The sequence below is a fragment of the Girardinichthys multiradiatus genome, chromosome 2, assembly GCF_021462225.1.
Source record: "Girardinichthys multiradiatus isolate DD_20200921_A chromosome 2, DD_fGirMul_XY1, whole genome shotgun sequence".
Classification (NCBI taxonomy): Eukaryota; Metazoa; Chordata; class Actinopteri; order Cyprinodontiformes; family Goodeidae; genus Girardinichthys; species Girardinichthys multiradiatus.
In genome coordinates, this window is record NC_061795.1 from 10,092,373 (window position 1) to 10,112,013 (window position 19,641).

Below are 19,641 nucleotides of genomic sequence, written 5' to 3' on the forward strand. Positions count from 1 at the left end.
GATGTTGACAACATCTACTACATACATAACTGGAGAAAGTTCAACCTGCAGGACTTTAGCCATTTAGAAAGCAGGTAAGGAAGGGGGCAAATGTTTCAACTGCAATTGTATTGCACCTTTGTTACGTTTTACTGCTTCTCTTCTCACAGAGACTTGGCATTGGCAGTAGCAGCCTTGTCTTTTAACCAGTGGTTTACTAAGATCTACTGCAAAGAACTCAAACTGGTACAGTAGTTTTTTCTTTTTTTCCCCATAAAGATAAGATACAATATTCTGAATGAGAACATAAACCAAATGCAATATGTGCAAGAAATCTAGTGGAGTATTGTTACCCTTTTCACCACTGTTGTATCATTGGTAACCTAATCAACCTTTGTATTTAGGTGAAAGAACACACATTAACAGATTTAATTTAGCAGATGTGTCTGACCTTAGTTTAAATACTGAAAAGGGAAGGTCAGCCCTGATGATTCTTTTTGCACACCTGATTGTTCGTTGTAGTCTGGATCTGTCCTGTTTTGTGGATGAGCCAAACCAAACAGTAATGGGTGGTCACAAAACAGATTAAATAATATGTATGTAGAAAATGACCAACAGCTCCTGTGGAAGGGTATTTATTAATTCCCAATAGCTTCTTTAAACTTTAGGCTCTCAGATCAGCACTGAAATATTCAGGGTAGCAGATATCAGAAAACATTCAGGACTAAAATTTGTTTACTTTCTAGACTGCACATTCGTGAAGAGGTATTTGTTTCACAGGATAACTGTCTCAATACCTCATAGTAGTCTTACAGATACTGCCTAAAGAAAAATAACCAAAATATGTAGCTGCATTGATATTTTTCAAAAGCCCTGTTTCCATCTAGCTTATCTAAATAACAGTAGATTAATGAGATAGGGAGTATTGTCCTAAGATGTACATTAAATTATCAAAGAAATTAGTTTTTACATTGGGATGCGGTATGTATTAATGGCTTGTTTCAAACTCATTCTATTATAAAAGGAATCTGCGATCAATTCCTATTCCTGCCTTATGGAAAATTATGCTGTGCATCTATTGCATATACGTTTCAAGCATGTAGTGAAAAACAACTAATCTCCAGAATTCTTTGTTGGAACTTGAGAATGTCTGCTTCTTTTCCCCTAGTCGGCTGACATCCAGCAGCAACTGACTTTCCTGCTGTCCAAATCTTCAAGTCTGGAAGAACTCTCCCTGGAGGACTGTGGATTGAAAGTGTCAGTTTGTTTTGTGTAAATGGGTGCTCTAAAAGAAGCATGAGTGTGTCATCTTTCTGCATTACTAACAAAATAAATAGAAATTAATCTTTAACATGAACAAATTCTGCTAAAAAGTAACAGATAAAAACCAGTGTATTGAGAATAAGGAGAATAATTATTTTGTTTTACTCTCACACAAGTTATCTACATCAGGTATAAAGCAGTTACTTTAACAGTTAAACTACGTACACATAAAAAAAACCTTCCAACACAGAACGACTATGGCTATCTGGTCTTTATTGATGGATATTTATAATTTCACCTGCTCAACTGAAAGCTGAACAAATTGCAAAGTTTCAACAACAATATAATTTGGATAGATATGAACAAGGAAGGATTGGATGGAGTAAAGGGGTACAATAGTTCAGACAAACATGAGGATACCATGCCATTAAGTAACTTAAAACATGCAGTAAAATCTTGAACTGGATCCTGAAATGAACAGTAAGCCAGTACAGAGGCCAGTAGAGGTGTGGTGTGATCATAGCATTTAGCTCTTGTCAGGAGACGTGCAGCTGCATTTTGTACTGTTTGTAGCTGCTGAATAGACAATTTATCAAGACTAGCATAGAGAGTGTTACAGTGATCCATGCAAGATGTAATAAAAGCATGAATTCCTTGTTCAAAGTCTATTGATGGAATCTAGGACTTTACAGAGCAGTCTTAGCTAGAAAAAGCTCTTCTTTAACACTGATCTGTCTGTCAAACTTGAAGCTACTGTTAAAGATCACAACAAGGTTTCTTGCAAATGAATGAAGAATCGAATGAATCAAAAGCACTATCAGAATATTATGGTTAACTAAAGGTTCCAGAAATAGTTTCTGTATTTTACTTTAGTTTTTACTATAGAAATTATTAACTTGATTCAAAATGTCATTGCCTGTTGTTCATCTAAGGGTGTATTCACACCTGCCACACCTGGTCCAGTTTAAATGGACCAGAGTTTGTTTCCCCCCTTGGTCTGGAGCTTTTGTGCTGGTGTGAATACACTCAAGCCAACCCTGGTCTTGACCGAACAACTGGACTGAGACCCATTTTTTTAAGGGGTCTTGGTCCACTTCCAAACAGACTCTGGTGTGGTTCCCTTCTGGTGTGAATACAAGCCATTCCCTAGAAGACAGGTCTCTTTGGACTTAACAAGACTCTGTAGCCTTTAGCAAAGTGAGTGTTGTACTGAGGTCATACCTGATCAGCCGTCTGTTACTAAGGAATGCTGCTGCTGCCAGCATGTTGTAGGTCAGAGCATGCAGAGCACGTCCTCTCCTTTAGCTTGCAGCGCACATTCACAGACGCCATTCCAAAATTAGAAAAAGAATGTTGGAAAACCTGTGTTAATTTAGCTGATACTGATTGACAATGATTTTACAGCTGTAATAATTAGACAAATATTGAGAACAAAATGCGTAGGACTTCCATGATAGTTTTCCTTCATTTCCTGGTCTGTGCTCCGCCCTAGTCTTTTCTGTCCTATGGGAGCAATGATCGTCACAATTGTGAACCGCTCCAAATGAAGAAAATAAAGTCCACTTTTGGTCCTGACCAAACAAGCAGACCAAAGGACTTTCTTGGTGGGAATACACTCTTAGGGTGTGTCTTGAAAAAGACCACATAAAGTCTGCATAATACTTTAGAGGTGAAAAGTTGAAGTACTGCTGCTGATAATAAGAAATAACTTGTTTTTTTCTGCTGCAGGGATTTTGCTGTGAAAATGGCAGCTGCTCTTCAACAGCACACATCTACTCTGCAAGCCATAAATCTGTCAGGCAACTCAGTCGAAGATAAAGGTGGTCCTTTAGCATCTAATTTATTCATATAAGCATTCAAACTGAATTGTTGGTGTAAATTAAATGGCCCAAATGGAATACTTTAGTAGATATTCTTTTACTTTATATTTACAGTCAACTTGTCTCTGCATTAGATCTGCATTTGGTACATATTTTTGAATTGTATATTTTCTGTTTAGGTGTAATTGCCCTCAGTCAGGAGATCCTGCATCTAAATGAGGGACTCCGATTTCTCTCCCTGAGTCGTGTATCAATGAGCACCAAAGGTACAAATGTTATTATATTACATTCAGTGCACAGAAAGGAGCATATTATAACCAATCATGTCCTTTAAGGGACATTCCTTGAAGGTCAGAGTCTGAATTTATCAATAATAACATTCATCATGCTTTTTAGGGCAATATAACCAGAATTAATATTATTATTATTAACTATTGTATGTAATTTGTTGCATTTAAATAACAATTTTGCGATACTACAGTCCTTATTATAAATTTAATTTATTTCTAGGTCTTGGTTGTCTGAGTCAGGTCTTGTCCTCCTATCAGCAGTTTTCCACATCTCTGACTCATCTCGATCTGTCTTGTAACCCAGGAAGCCTGGTCACTGAGGATGCCACGGTACCCTCTACTGTTTGTCTGTCTGTCTGTCTATCTGTCTGTCTGTCTGTCTGTCTACCATGTCTACCATGCCAAACAATTTTAACTGAGTGTGGATGGTTTCACAAGGAAACAATATGCATGCTGGGCAAACATTCAGTGCTTTTTGTCATTTAGGCCCACTCTACTTTGCAGGATTATTTCAATTCGGCCACACTGGCATGTTTTCAAGCCAGAATGGCTTGTTTAGGGTCCTGCTAATTCAGATTTTAGTACTTTGACGAGGCCCCTTTTATTTTTTTCTAGCCATTCAGAGGTAAACCTTGCTTTGTTCATCCACAGAGTTTTTTTTTTTTTTTTCCTCTGGGGTGTTAGGGGATCATTAGGATGTTTTTTGTCACATAAAATACAAAAATGACAAAAATATGTGTCAGCAGGGGTTTTGGCTCTAGAGCACTTCCATGAATGCCATTTTTGCCCAGTCTCCTTCTTATTGTTAAATCATGAACACTGACGGTAACTGAGACAGTGAGGCCTACAGAGGTGTAGATGTTTTTCTGAATTCTGTTATGACCTCCTGGATGAGTTCTCGATGTGCTCTGAGTAATTTTGGTTGGTTAAACACTTGGAATGCTCTTTCACCACTGTGCCATGTTTTCTCCATTTGTCAATAACGATTCTCATTGTGGTTCTCTGAAGTCTTAAAGCATTAGAAATGGCTTTGTCACCTTTTCTAGACTGATAGATGTCAATGTCTCTTCTAATTCTTTCATAAATGTCTTTAGATTTTGGCATGATTTGATGGTTTTTGAGATCTTTTATGTTGTTGGACGGGTTCTGTTTAATCTTTATTTTACAGGTCTAGCAGTAATAACATCTGGTTGTGGCTAGTGCAACAGAACCAATAAATGATACTAATCACAGTTAATTATTTATTAAACAATGAAGCAATTATATTTTCACATGGGGCTAATTGGTTTGGATCGCTTTTTTTCCCTCTGAGTTCCCTCTGTGGCCGCTGAGTTTTTAAGGCTTTTGGCATCTTTTAATCTGACACAATCTGTACGTGGACCAATCCATCACTTGAACATACTCTGGACCTTCAAATGGACTGTCTATATCATGCTGCCAAAGGAATCAAAAGCGGGTTCAATGACCATGGTGTTACTGTTGTTGATTGGCCAGCAAACACCCCTAAAATCTATGGGCTGCTGTCAAGAGGAAGATGAGACACCAGACCCAACAAGACAGATGACCTGAAGGCAGCTATCAAAGCAACCTGGGCTTCCATTACACCTCACCAGAACCACAGGCTGTTTGCCTTTATGCCACGCTGCATTGATGCAGTAATTCATGAAAGAGGAGGCCCAACCAAGTCTTGAGTGCATAGAAATGAACACACTTTTCAGAGACCTAAAATTTGTGCTTAAAATATAATTTTCTGAATGGTCGAATGTGATATTTGAATTTTCTGAGACACAGAATTTTGGGTTTTCTTCACATGTAAGCCATAATCATCAAAATTACAAGGAATAAAAGCTTAAAATAGTTTACTGTGTGAATCTCTAAAATAACAGTTTCACTTTCTGAAATGACTGGCAAAAAATATTGCACTTTTACGCAATATTCTAATTTTGTGAGATGTACCTGTAGGTGGTATCATGAGGAAAGAACATAATGTGGAAATATTGAAGCAAACTCAAAAAAGTTGCCAGGAAGTTAAAGCTTAGGTACAAATAAGTTTTTCAAATAAAAAATCACTCTAAGCATACCACCAAATTAGTTACAAAGTGGCTTAAAGACAACAATGTCAATGTTTTGGAGTGACCACAACAAAGCCTTGATTTCATTCTCATAAACAAATCTTGTGGCAATGCTGAAAAGGTGTTTGTAAGCAAGGTGGCCTACAAAGCTGACCCAATTACACAAGGTGTGTCAGGAGAAATGTTCCATAATTCCAGCTTGAACAAGTGTTCCCAAAATGTCTGACCTAAGTTGTAAAATTTAAAGGCAAAAATGAAATAAATGTATTAAAACGTCTGACTTTAAATTAACATAATCTTCTCTATAAATGTTCTCTCATTCTGGCATTTAGCCTAAGAAAAAAATGGTTGTGGTTCATTGTGTATGTCTTACAGTGTATGTAAAGATCTTGCAACTGTAGATTTGCAAATGCATACTTAATGGTGTGAATGTGTGTCTTGTAGTTTCTCTTCAAGTTCTTGTCTGGTACAAACTCACTGTCTTACTTGGACCTCAGTGATACCAGCTGCCCTCTGGACACGGTTAGTGATAAAAAAAATTTAATTGTTTTTCTATCATTGGTTACTTTCATAGACTGTTGTATTTTGGACAGACAGGTTTTACTCCTAAATTGTATTGGTATCACAGGTCACTACAAAACCTTTTTTAAGAAGTAAAATGATATTCAGCACTTATTCAAAGTTTGGTCATATACTGACATGATTTTCTCCTGGACTCTTTATGCATTTTCTTCTTTAATAACTGCTCATTTTAATGTCTCCTGCAGTTATTTGTATCCCTGTCTGCTGGATGTTGTTACAAACTGGTTCACCTGAACTTGGCGAGAAACCCCTTCACTCACAGGTGTGCTCCAAAGTTCCAGTCCAGTAACAGGAATTCTCCAATCTCTGGCCTTTTTTAGACCTCTGAAAATGGCCTTTAAATATTACTGAGACACATCATTGCTACATTAATATACTTATGATATCCACAGAAACCTGTTAAATACAACACAAAACAACCATCCAATAGTGCAGGAATACAAATTGAAAAAACGTACTGCCTTTCAGTGCAAGGTGTCGCCTCTGTCATAACCGAAGGCAATTCCTTGAACCACATGCAGAATTGAATGCAGACACTAAGAAATAAAAGTTTACTGGATGTTTACAAGGCATTCAGAGGTCCGGGGATCAAGGGTATCTGAAGGAGGAGTGGCAAAGTTAGACTGCGCAGTGATAAGTATTTCCTCGAAGTAATTAGAAGAAAAGATAGAAGGTTAAAAGAGGGCCTGACTATCCTAAGAGAGTTGATTATCAGACAGAGTAGTTTTCCCGCTGCTCCTGGAATTCCCAGTCACTGATGAGGCAGATTGCAGACAGGTGCTCCATCAGCAGCAGGCCAGCCATGCCCCCAACAAGGTCCTTCCAGAGGAGAATTCACAGACGCACAACCACACTCACACACCAGCATCGTGACAATTTGAGACACTTTCCAACAACAACCTGAAGTAGAATGATCAACTATTATATACTAATAGCTAAACAAAACAAAATTATTAAATCATTAAATAAAGCATTAATGGTAGTCAGATAGTATCAACATTTTCTATTTTATATATGAAAAAAGTACACCCTCTGTCAACTCTGTCTGACCTCAAGAATACAAAGACATACATCATAGATTTAACAATTTCATAATTTATTAAATAAAGATTAACCTAATATGGAAAGGATTGCTAGCACCTAAAAAACCTTAGATCAGGGATTCTCATACCTGGTCCTCAGGACACATCTGACTTAAATCAATAGAATATTAACAGGCTTTTGCAGCACTTGATGGCTGCTGATGAAGTAATGCAATCATTTGAACCTAGATACATACAAAATACAGAAAATCCTGTCATTTAAAGGCTTGTGCATTTATTTTTACCAAAATTGTATGTATCTATGAGCTTAATCAAGATTTCTTTCATACAAATGACACAAACCTTGTAAATGTGTAATACTTCACAAAACCAACAGAGGGCACTCTCAGTTTGCGCACAGACATTTTATGTAGGAGGACAACATTGCATCCCTACAACCCTGTAGGGATAGGCGGGCCCAGACTGGATGGATGGATGGACATGGAAGTTTATTAAATAGACATTAAACATGATATAGTGCCTCAGTCCATTAGCTGTATGTACAGCATGTCAGGGCTGAACTGCATTCTAGACTGAATATCAGAATGCATCCAGAGTACTGAGATGATCAACACAAGTATGTGCACAAACAGCTTTTCACAATTTCCAGTGTGATCTTAAACCATTCTGATCACATTTAGATTAGCAGGAAGAAACAATGTGTATCATGTTATTTTATGTTAACAAGTGTACTGTATGTGTGTGTGTGTGCAGAAAAGTGCGGCAGGTGACCAGGAGTGTCCAAGAGTTCTTCAGTCAGAGCTGCGTGCTGAGATACGTCGGCCTGTCTGCAACCAAACTACCTCCACAAGCTCTCAGGTGTGTCTACTCCCTGGAAAACCTACACTTAGATCCTGTTTAATTAAAAAATAATCTTTAACCATGTGAGCTCATGATACTTAACTTAAGAAGCACATCCGAATCTTGAAACTGCCCAAGGGTGTACTGTAAGAGATGAATTGTCCTGTACTCTGATCATGTCTTCATAGAACCGAAACAGAACATAAAAACTCTCAAATACTAAGCTACAAACAGTAACGAGATCAGCAATTACCTGAACATGTTTTTGGAGTGTGGGTCTTCCTACAGTCCCCACAGGAAAGCCATGCGGGCTCAGAGGGAATATGGAGAATCCATAAAGAAAGAGCCAGGTAACCATCCGTCTGACAGCAGATAGGAACTACAACCCCCCATGCTGTCATTGGGATGGCTTCAGATTTGCAGTTTTTTAATTGGTTCCATTTTTATGCTTCTTATGTTGATCACTTGCTTCAGACACCAGAAGGCATTTGGGATTCTTTTTTTCTCCACTTGATCAGAGAGAAAAATGTTTTAGTAAAAAAGTAAATTCTGTGTTTTTAAGTGTTTTACAAAACCAGAATGTTCAAAGTCAAGTTCAACTGTCAAACTGTATTTATAATTTCAGTTTCAAAATGTAAAATAAGTTTACCTCTTTAAGATCAGTGATGCAGTACTACAGTTTACTTGCCAGCCAATGTTGATATACAGTGAAGCTGAAAATTGTTCATACCCCTGGCAGGTTTGGATTTAAAATAATTTTCATTTGACCAAAAAGTTTCAACAGAGTTTCAGAAAGCAGCAAAAACAAGATTGAGGACCATGAGGAGGGGCCCAAGAAGACTTGAGCTCTAGGTCACTACCACGGTATCATCAGCCAGCCAGAACCTTAACACGTTTAAGCCAATCAACACAGATGGTATCCTTATGATTGCACATGTGAAATCAAACATTGCAAGGGAGCCACCAGTAAAACCTGCCTTTCCTCTTCCTTTGCCTGCCATAAAGCAGCTGTAAAGTTGTGTTGCCTGGGGAGGAAACCCATCCTGCACCTTATTTGGTAATGGAACAGCGCCACTAGCAGAAATGTGGTGGCCCAAAAAATCTATGACTGGTAACCCCCATTGCCATTTGGCGGGGTTGACAATCGGGTCATATGCCTCCTTGAGCTAAAAACATGACATAGATTGGTCATGCGATGTTCAGTAGAGCTGCTAGCCAGAAGGATCTCATACACAATTTATAAAACAAAGGACAACCTGCACAAGACAGAATCCATCAACTGCTGAAAGGTTTGGCCAGGGCTTTTAAGGCCAATGGGCAAGCGTAAAACTTGAAAAGGCAAAATGAAGTAATTATTGAAGTAATTGAATAATTATTAACATCTACCCGGTCATGAGTCTTCTATGAAAAACCGCCTTTCAATGTCATTAACAGCTGCTACCAAGCGTTGGCGGGGTCGTTTCCCCAAGACCTAAAGCTACATGGAGGGAGGGAACAACGTAAGTTGGCACCAAAGTGCTGGAGATAAAAACTGGTAAAACTTCTGGTAACGCTCCCTGCCACCACTGAGGAGGTCGCGGAAGCCCAGAAGATGCCACTGGAGAATCAGTAACCACTGCCTGGACACTGATGCTGTTAGTAGCTCGAAGTATGTGGTCAGTTTCCTTCACTAGCAAATGGTAGTTTTGCTTGAGAAGCAGCAGAGAGTTGGCAAAAACAGCCCACACCAGAAACAGCCCAGGGCTGTCAAAGAAAGAGGTGGATAAAGAGGAACCCACCATTTTCTGTGTCCAGCAGGGATAGCATGGTTTCTATCAACTAGAGAGCCATGCCGTGACCCAAGCCAAAGAGAGAGAGAGAGTTTTTCAGCCATTGTTTGGTCTGAAGAAGAGCAAACTATGCTTCAATGTGGATTAACCATGAAAGAGGGTCATGAAGCCAGAAGTCGAGGAGCTCAACAGCTACAGAAAAAGTAGCCACCACTTATGCCCTCTGGTGCTATTTCTAGACCAGCTGTGCTTTACATGCTCATGTCTGCATGTGTGTCAAGTTAGGTCCAAATCAGAACATTACTTCGGGGTGTTCAACATATTATGATTTTGACCATATTGTATTGTAGAATTTCTAGTTTAGTTGGTTTGTCTTTCTTCACCCTGTATCTGAATCAGCTGTACAGCAAAATGTACTCTAACATAAAAATAAAATTGTCTTTTTCTACTAGGTTTTTGTTGCAAGGTCTTGCCACTAACACTCATCTTTTTGGTTTGGAATTAGATCTCAGCAGCTGTGAGGTACCCACTACACTAACATACGCTCATACAATACTCAGTTTTTAAGTTATGATCTTAAGCAGCAGAAATAAAAACATTTTTTCTATTTGTAAAATATGTGTGTAGCTGTGTACGGCTGGGGCCCAGGTGATACAGGAGCACATCTCTGAGGCTACAGCAATCAGAAGTCTGGATATCTCTGACAACAGTATGCAAACCACACTAAGTACACAATCTAAGATCCTTACCTACTTTCTTTTACTTGGGCGTAGCCTAGGCTAAGCTACTGCATTTAAATAGATCTAATTCACAACAAAGGTCATGCTAAGACAAGTTACATGATTAACTGATCCAAATCATACTCAGATATATACAATTCAATTCAATAAAAGTGTTCACTTTGCTACAATACCCTACTATTTGAAAGCACAGGGCAACACTTGAGAGGAATAACTGTCTTGTAACAGGATGAAACTTCCAGAAGAACCAGCCTCAGGATTGGTGACCATCAGCGTTAAACAGCCGTGAGCAGGGAGGACAGAAAAGAGACATAAATATAGATGTAAAGAATAAAATAAAAATTGACTGATGCTCATTCTTTGTTTTTAATTTCTGTGTTTAAAAAATCATTAAGCTAATTAGACAGTAGTTGCCTTAGCATGCTGAGAAAAGTGGAGCGTTGACTAAAACAAAGCTGTAGTCATTAATATTTTGAAATTAAATACGTATATTGAAATATTTAGTCAGAACATAGTGATTCTAGCTCTTTAATATAAATAAACAGATTATTACACCAGTCGTCTATCCTCCTCACAATTTTTGTCTTAAAGGGTTTGTTTTGATTTTTTTAAATGAGGTTCTGACTAGCTTTTCACTTCACCACTCCCACGATTTACTTACTTTTTCAACAAGCAAACGGTGATATGACATCTTTCTACTAAAGGTAAAGGGGCTGTTACCTGTAATAACTTTACAAACTTCTCAGCTTCTGTTTTTACTGTCTATAAAAACAAGTTTCTCCTCGGAGGGACTTTAAAGGATCTGAAAATGAATCAAAACCACACTTTAAAAAATCCAAACTAACCCTTTAATGTTGTCATCATGATTAGTCATCAGCTTTGTGACAGTGACTCCTGGGCTTCACCCACTGCTGTCTAATTGCAGGTTTTGAGAATGACATGGTGACACTGGTTCTGTCTGTTGGTCGATGCCAATCTCTTCATCACCTTGCTCTTGGGAGGAACTTTGCCATGAAGTCCAGGTCTGGTGAAGAAACACACAAATACTTTTACTTTACAACTGGTACATCTGCTGACATCAGCTTGCTCATTTAGACTGAGCAACTAAAATAAACAAATCATCTTTCTGATACTTTATACATAATCCCCATCTTGCCAAACAGCTCTGACTGTCAAAGAGCTTTTGTTGGATCTGACATAAAGACATTTCGGACCTGTTGGTTGCTGTCTGGTAGGCCTCTTTTTGTCGACTTTATTTCAGTTTGGTATGGTGTGTTGTCGTATTAGTAAAGGTTAAGCTTTTACCTGAAAAACTGAGGGAGGACCCATGCATGCACAGGGCAAAACAAGCCCCGACCACGATTCAAATAATTCAGTTTTATTTATGTAGTGCCATTTCACAACACATGTCGTCTCAAAACATTGTACAAAGTCAATTAAATTAAATCACACAGATTTCAAGTCAGGTTCATACATTCCAATTAATCATAACTATCAAACAGTGCAGTCAGATTCAGTTTATTATTCAGATTGGTTAAAAGGTTTTTATCTAAGGAAACCCAGCAGATTGCATCCAGTCAGTGACTTGAAGCATTCACTCCTCCTTGATGAGCATGTAGAGACAGTGGACAGTTGCTGGTGTTGACTTTGCAGCCATCCCTCATACTGAGCATGCAAGCATGTAGCGAAAGTGGAGAGGAAAAACTCCCTTTTAACAGGAAGAAACCTCCAGCAGAACCAGGCTCAGTGTGAGCGACCATCTGCCAAGACTGACTGGAGGTTTGAGAGAACAGAGCAGAGACACAAAAAGAATACAGAAGCACTGATCCAGTAGAACTTTCTATAGGAGAGAAAAGTAAAACATTAATGGTTGTAGCGCCTTTAAATGCTTCATTTAGGAGAGAAAGACAGCTAAGCAGATGAACTCTGAGCCAGTTTTCAAGTCTAGATTACGAAAGGGAACCCATGCAGTTAGTCACAGTAAATGTTCAGCCAGTAGCCATGTTAAGAGAGACAAGGTTAAACACTGAGACAGTGCCAAGTGTATCATCTGCATAAGGTGAGCATTATGGTGTTGGCAGCAGCAGCCTAGCCGATGGCCCCCTCCAGGAGGGTGCCACAGCTAAACACAGAGTCAGATGTAGCTTCTAGGAAGAGAAAAAACAGAGAGAGAACTGTAATGGAAATTCTTTTATTAAGTGTTCCAAAGTGTGTGACCTTTGGGTTACCTCACTCCTGTGAACATCTGTGTTAGGGAGTAAGCTGTAAAAGCCATTATCAGAAGTTTAATGGTTAAAACCCACAGTTAGGATGATGTGTTGGGAAGGACAGATGGGTTCCCAGATAACTTTGTCACCTCTGAACCCGAGAAGGGTCTGGGGTCGTAAAACACAGACTCTTTGAAGTTGAGATAACACTGTCATGTTCTGGTATAAATACTGTGTGTAAATGTTGATCGGGGCTCTGTTTCACTGACTAACCTCAGTGACAGAGTCATTCAAACACTGAATGCCTTTGAATAAAACTTATAAAGACAAAGTCCGGATTTTCTCTTGTTATGAGTCAACTTCTACCCATTTTGATAAGAAAATTCCACAACAGAACAAAGAGTTAAAAGCTGAAATAACAGCAAATAATGCAAAATTGGAGAGTAGTATGAGAATATAACAGAGAGGCCTTCAACAGGTCTCTTTGATTATTGCTATGATTGGACCCCTGAGATTGAATTAGGACATCAATTATTATATTTTACAAACATAATACAAATGTAACTATGACCTTCAGTTCTAATTCCATGTGAAATTTTGTTTTATGACGTGTTGCTCTTTGTTTTATCTATACTTTCATCTTGATTTGGAGCAGAGCTCTCACCGACCTTCTTCATCGTATAGCCCAGCTCATTCAGGATGAAGAGTGTGTGAGTGACATTGTTATTTTCCCCTCACTTTATTCATGTTTTCTTTTACTGTGACCTATTAACTTTACCTCCTGATTGCAGCTAAATCTGGCCCTCGCTCCAGGGCTGGAGCAAAAAGCAGGGGAGAGCAGTTACAATTATATGTAAAAGCATCTGTAAACCCTTTTCAGACATTCGTTTTTATTATCCTTGTTAATATAAATCTACTCCCTTGTTGAGGTCTTTCTAAGATACAAACAGAATTTTGCACAAGCATCAAAGATTTGGTTCAGACAAATGGTTCTAGATTGTTTTTAATTCACAATTTATTTCTCCTTGCCAACATTGTGTGAATGTTTGCAGCCCCTGCAGTCTCTCTCAGTGTGTGACTCTAAGCTGAAGACAGGAATACACATTCTGTTGAGTGCACTGGGCAGCCATGCTACCCTGGCCGAGCTGGATATCAGTGGAAACAACATTGGAGACACTGGAGCCAAAATGCTCGCTAAAGCCCTGATGACCAACACCAAACTAAGGTGCAGTAACAAACACAAACTCATAAGCTGATGTCACATTGTTTCCTGCCTTGCCATGTACTTTGATGTGCCTAATAACTAATTTTACACGGTCTAAACATGAGGAAGTGAGGCAGTTTGTGCAACATCAACTCCTGACTCGCGTTTGATGCTCTTTTGCTTTCTACAGTACATGTTTAATGAAATGAATGATGTAGAATTCAGTGTCCTACTGCATTAGGATGGGGTATGTATCCTTTGCCATGATGTCAATGCATAGATTTATTTAATTTTTCTATCTGTTAGAATCAATTGCCATGTAGGGGATGAAACCTAAATGATCTATAAGTGCCCACGTGGTGAAATATTTTTTTGCTGAATTAATCAGAAAGTAGGATAGACCCCTTTCAGTAGAGCATTCTGCATTCAGTGCCAAACATGACATTAAATAATGTTGGTTCATTGGTGCGATATTAGGATGTCATTTATGTCATTTTCATTGGCACCATATAGGTAAATATGCATAACAATGTGGTGTTTTTATGATGTCTCAAAGTTCTCATGGTCCTACATTCAAATGTTTTAACATATCCGATTTATTTGTTCCAGCCTGACTTACCTGGAGATAAATCATGTTTGATATGTGCAGGAGCATTATTTACAACATATCTTCCTATGCCTATGAAACGCATGCCACACACGAAATAGATGATAGGACTATAATTAGAGGAGGTATTAGGTACTCAGAAATTTAGCATAGTTGTTCAGTACTTTCATTTTTCAATATTATTGGTGCAAGTAGGGAACTGTGGTCAAATTTGATCTAAATTAAGTAACCCTTAGTTTTATTTTATTTACAAAAACAAAAAACAATCATCAGTAAAATCAGAAAACTAAATGAGAAAACTAAAAAGTGAAACCACCAAGTAAAAGAAAAACATTACTAGTTTACTGATTCAGCCTTTATTTTAACCGAAAGAACCAGGTCTATGATCCAAACATGGAGTCGCATGTTTGTAAAGTGATCAATTGTACATTTGAATGTATCAGAATTCAGCAAAAATCTGACAATACAGACAGCGGGTGTGGTGTGTAAGTACTTCTTCTGGATTGTGACTGCAGGACTGTCCATGTATGGGCAACTGCTTTTTCTTCTGAAATGTATCAACACCCACCTCAGTTCTTTTTAAAACATTGCTACAAAATCTTTCTTATAGAATCTCAAGAGGGTAGCTGCAGCAGTTAGACCTCTGGCTGTCTTTATTTCAACCATCCTCTGTCTTTGTCTGTCTTTCTAGGTCTCTAACATGGGACAGAAACAATGTAACAGCCAGGGGGTTCCAGGATGTGGCAGATGCCTTGGAGAGGTCTTGTTTGTCACACACACACACACACACACACACACACACACACACACACACACACACACACACACACACAGACTAAAAGAGAATTTAATTCAGACATAGAAATTAATCATGAGGGGATTGGTTGAAGTTGTTTCGGAGTGTGCTTGTGTATTGTTCAGTCATTATCTGACAGTATTGGTAATAAACGAAATTGAACTGAATCTGTTCTACAGTAGTTAACTCTCTTAGCAAGCTTAACTTTGATGAAACAGAGATAAGCTTTGCAGCTAAGCGTTAGTAAGAGGTCAAAAACAAAATGAATTTCTGTCACTTCAAATGTTAAAAGGGAACTCCAATATATAAATCTGTTGTATAAGCGTGTACTGAGAAACATGGTAATTTAGATCATGTTCAGATTGAGCAGTAAATAAAATGCAACCTTGTGGAAAAAGATTGCATTTTAAACACAACTGCTGCACCTGATATTTGTGTTTATTATGGCATCCTATTAATGCCACTGGCTTTTTGGATCAGCTGATCAGATGGAAAAGAGGACATAAATACTGCACAAACTTTAGAGATTTCCAAATAATTTGATCACTTACTGGTTTATGTTTTGAGAGAAACATTTGCAATTACATTACATTGCCAGAAGTATTTGCTCACCTACCTTGACTCCCTTATGAACTCAAGTGACATCTCATTCTTAATCCATAGGGTTCAATATGAACTTGGTCCACCCTTTGTAGCTATAACAGCTTCAGCTCTTCTGGGAAGGCTGTCCGCAAGGTTTAGGAGTGTGTTCATGGGAATTTTTGACCATTCTTCCAGGAGCACATTTTTGAGGTCATAGACTGATGCTGAATGAGAAGCCTGGCTCTCAGTCTCCGCTTTAATTGATCCCAAAGGTGTTCTATTGGAATGAGGTCCGGACTCTCTACAGGCGAGTCAAGCTTATCCACACCAAACTCTCTCACCCATCTCTTTATTGACCTTGCTTTGTGCACTGGTGCACAGTCATGTTGGAAGAGGAAGGGGCCATCTCCAAACTGTTCCCACCAGGTTGGGAGCATGGAATTGTCCTGAATCATTTAGAGTTCCTTTCACTGAAACCAAGGGGCAAGCCCAGCTACTGAAATAAGCCCCACAGCATAATACTCGTCCACAATACTGTCAAACAAGTACCGCTCTCCTGCCAACCGCCAGATGTAGAAGTGCGAATACGCTGCTCTAGAGTCCAGTGGCATCATGCTTTACACCACTGCAATCTACACATTGCATTCAACTTGGTGATGTATGGCTTGGATGCAGCTGCTCAGCCATTGAAACCCATGAAGTTCTCTATGCACTGTTCTTGAGCTAATGTGAAGACCACATGAATTTTGGAGGTCTGCTGAAAGACAGCAACCTCTGTGCACTATGCCCATCAGCATCTGCTATGCCCATCCGCATCCACTTATAGCAGCTGAAAACATCTCTAAAGAGAAGTACAGTGCCTTGTGAAAGTATTCGGCCCCCTTGAACTGGTCAACCTCTTACCACATTTCAGGCTTCAAACATAAAGACATAAAATTCAACTTTTTTGTGAAGAATCAACAACAAAACACAAAAACATAATGAGCAAATTAAAGGTCAGTCAGGCAGTCATTTTCTACCGCTTATTCCATAGTAGGTCGCAGGGGAGCTGGTGCCTATCTGCAGCAGTCTATAGGCGAGAGGCAGGGTACACCCAGGACAGATCGCCAGTCCATCGCAGGGCAACATACATACAACCATGCACACACTCATTCATACACCTAAGGGCAATTTAGAGTGACCAATTAACCTAACAGGCATGTCTTTGAACTGTGGGAGGAAGCCAGAGTATCCGGTGAGAACCCACGCATGCATGGGGAGAACATGCAAACTTCATGCAGAAAGACCCCCGGCCGAGAATCAAACCCAGGACCTTCTTGCTGTAAGGCAACAGTGCTACCAACTGCGCCACTGTGCTGCAAAGTAAAGGTCATAGGTCAAAATCAAATATCAAAATGAATATATGCTGTGGTATGCTGTACTACATACAGATCAAAAACATATGTACACAAATGTCACATACAATGGATGAATATTCAGTATGACACATTGTAGGATAGGTAAAACAATTTAGAATAGTTGCTTCTGCTGTAAATACCATTATAACTTTTCATGACTAAGACCAGTTTAAAAATAAACTGGTTATAAACCTTCAGCCAAGATTATCCTATTAAGATGGCGGTGGTGGTAACGGTGGAACGGAGTGAGGAAATTTCATGACTGGACTTGTTGCACAGGTGGCATCTGGTCACAGTACCATGCTGGAATTCACTGAGCTCCTGAGAACGACCCATTCTTTCACAAATGTTTGTAGAAACAGTCAGCTGGTCATACCTACGTGCTTGATTTAATACACCTCTGGCCATGAAAGTGATTGGAACACCTGATAATGATTATTCGGTTGGGTGAGTGAGTGAGTGAGTGAGTGAGTGAATACTTTAGGCCATATAGTGTGTATGTAGCCAGAGGAGAGTACTTAAAAATAAAGAAATATCAGCCTAAGGTAGCATCCATCATTCCACCATCCATCATCAGAGGATGCTAGTGTTAAGTAAAAATACAATGGTTTCCCAATATCACAGCATTTACACAAAAATGTAAAACAAGAACAAAACTAGAAATTAATTGCTAATATAACATATCAATAATAATTTTATCCATGGCATCTACTGTATGTATTATTTTGATATATTGCTTGACTTTTGCTTAATTCCAGAAAAAAGTGTCTTGAAATTAGTTATAGTAATATAGTTTCAGACTACCTGCTAAGGTAGCTGTTGGCTGTTTGCCAACTGTAGTTTTAAAAGAGAATTAGCTTAAAAAGCGTGATGGGTGGTGCTCCTTCGGTTTCATCGCGATGAATAGTGTTCACAACTGGAAATGTTTTTAAACAGCTAAATTTATCTTTTTTGTAAACTGATTGGTAATGCACAGCAACAGGTGGGGGTGTTCATGCCACCGTTTTCTCTGCCATCACATTAAAAAGACTTTAAACCGAAGGAATGATTTGATATAAAAAATATACAGTTTTGAAACAATAACTTTTTAAAACCCAGCTTTACCTTTGTTTGCTGATACTGATTACTGACTATTTCTTGTTAAAAACGTTCTTATTTATTTATCAAAATCAATTGTTTCATTTATTTCTCCCTAGCTTGTCTCTTCTTACATTAACTGTCAACATAACCTAAACTTTTCTTACATTAAGGACAATGTAGCAGTTTTACTTTGATGGTCACCTGTTAATCTTCCAGTAAGATGTTCAACTTCTGGAGTTTAATATGTAGGTTCATTTTCATTAAAGCTAAACAAAACACAGAAAAACCTTTGACATTCAGACTAGACAGAGCTAATAAACAAGCATTGGTAATAAACAGCTTTTCTATCCATTTCTAAAATGTAATTTTGATAGATGTTTTCTGTGTTTTGCAGGAACTTTACACTACAGAAGATGTCTCTCCCCTTGGCTGATATCACACAGAACTACCGCAGCAGCGCAGACCGAACAAAAGAAGCCCTGCACAAGGTTGTTTAATAATTTAAGTGTGTGTACACTGTTTATAAGAACATAGTACAAAACATGTAAAATAGGAAATTAATTCACTCTGATTTTTACTGATAACGTATTCTGGAAATGAATAATAATGTCATGGTTTTCATATGGATGACATCCATTTGAATGTGTGTATTCAGATTCAGCAGTGTCTAGACAGAAACAACATGAGACATCCTGGCAGTGTGGGACCTCAGCAGGTGTTTAGGAGTCAACATTCTGAAAAGGTAGGAAACAGCTATAACTATGGCTGTGCTTACAGCTGATTTTACTCTATACCTAGAAAACTGCATTAAGTCCTTGCCACACTACTCTGAATATTTTAGAACTAATACTACATTCTCCCCCAACAACAAAAATTGATGTCTACGGGGTCTCTGGAATTCCAATCAAAATGTTTAATACTTGCACTGCATTAGGATGTGGCAATAATGTAAAGATCAAAACGGTTCTCCTACTTATAATGTTTACAGCAACATGAATATTAATGAACAGAAACAAGTAACATGGACACACAAAGCCTGCTTACACTGAGTAAGCAGGCCTTTGAAGATCTGAGGCTTCTTACTTGACAATCAAGTCAGCCCAAGGTCATTTGGTGCTTTATAGACCAATAGCAGAATTTTAAAATATCTTTTAAAAACAGGGAACCAGTGCAGTAGTAGACTACAGTCAGGCTGTGACACAGAGATACAAAGTTGTGTGTTGTTGACCTACATATGGTAGGAGATGCTGTAAGGCAAGGCAATGCAATTTAGCTTATTTTTATAGCACATTTCAGTAGCAAGACAATTCAAAACATGAAAAAAAGAAAAAGAAACATAATAGAAAAAGTACTTTGCAGTGACACAAAGT

At 38.5% G+C, this 19,641-nt stretch overlaps 1 protein-coding gene across 1 annotated transcript in view; it reads left to right on the forward strand.

Moving 5' to 3' along the window:
• carmil2 (capping protein regulator and myosin 1 linker 2) overlaps positions 1-19,641 on the forward strand; it is a 129,072-nt gene that overhangs the window by 2,568 nt on the left and 106,863 nt on the right. Inside the window, exons 4-20 of the mRNA XM_047389929.1 lie at positions 1-74; positions 150-225; positions 1,148-1,236; positions 2,971-3,062; positions 3,242-3,328; positions 3,573-3,682; positions 5,869-5,946; positions 6,192-6,268; positions 7,803-7,907; positions 10,111-10,180; positions 10,286-10,367; positions 11,324-11,420; positions 13,261-13,315; positions 13,658-13,830; positions 15,108-15,176; positions 18,666-18,759; positions 18,927-19,013. Coding sequence (XP_047245885.1) covers positions 1-74; positions 150-225; positions 1,148-1,236; positions 2,971-3,062; positions 3,242-3,328; positions 3,573-3,682; positions 5,869-5,946; positions 6,192-6,268; positions 7,803-7,907; positions 10,111-10,180; positions 10,286-10,367; positions 11,324-11,420; positions 13,261-13,315; positions 13,658-13,830; positions 15,108-15,176; positions 18,666-18,759; positions 18,927-19,013 — 1,515 coding nt within the window. The remainder of the gene's footprint in view (positions 75-149; positions 226-1,147; positions 1,237-2,970; positions 3,063-3,241; positions 3,329-3,572; positions 3,683-5,868; positions 5,947-6,191; positions 6,269-7,802; positions 7,908-10,110; positions 10,181-10,285; positions 10,368-11,323; positions 11,421-13,260; positions 13,316-13,657; positions 13,831-15,107; positions 15,177-18,665; positions 18,760-18,926; positions 19,014-19,641) is intronic.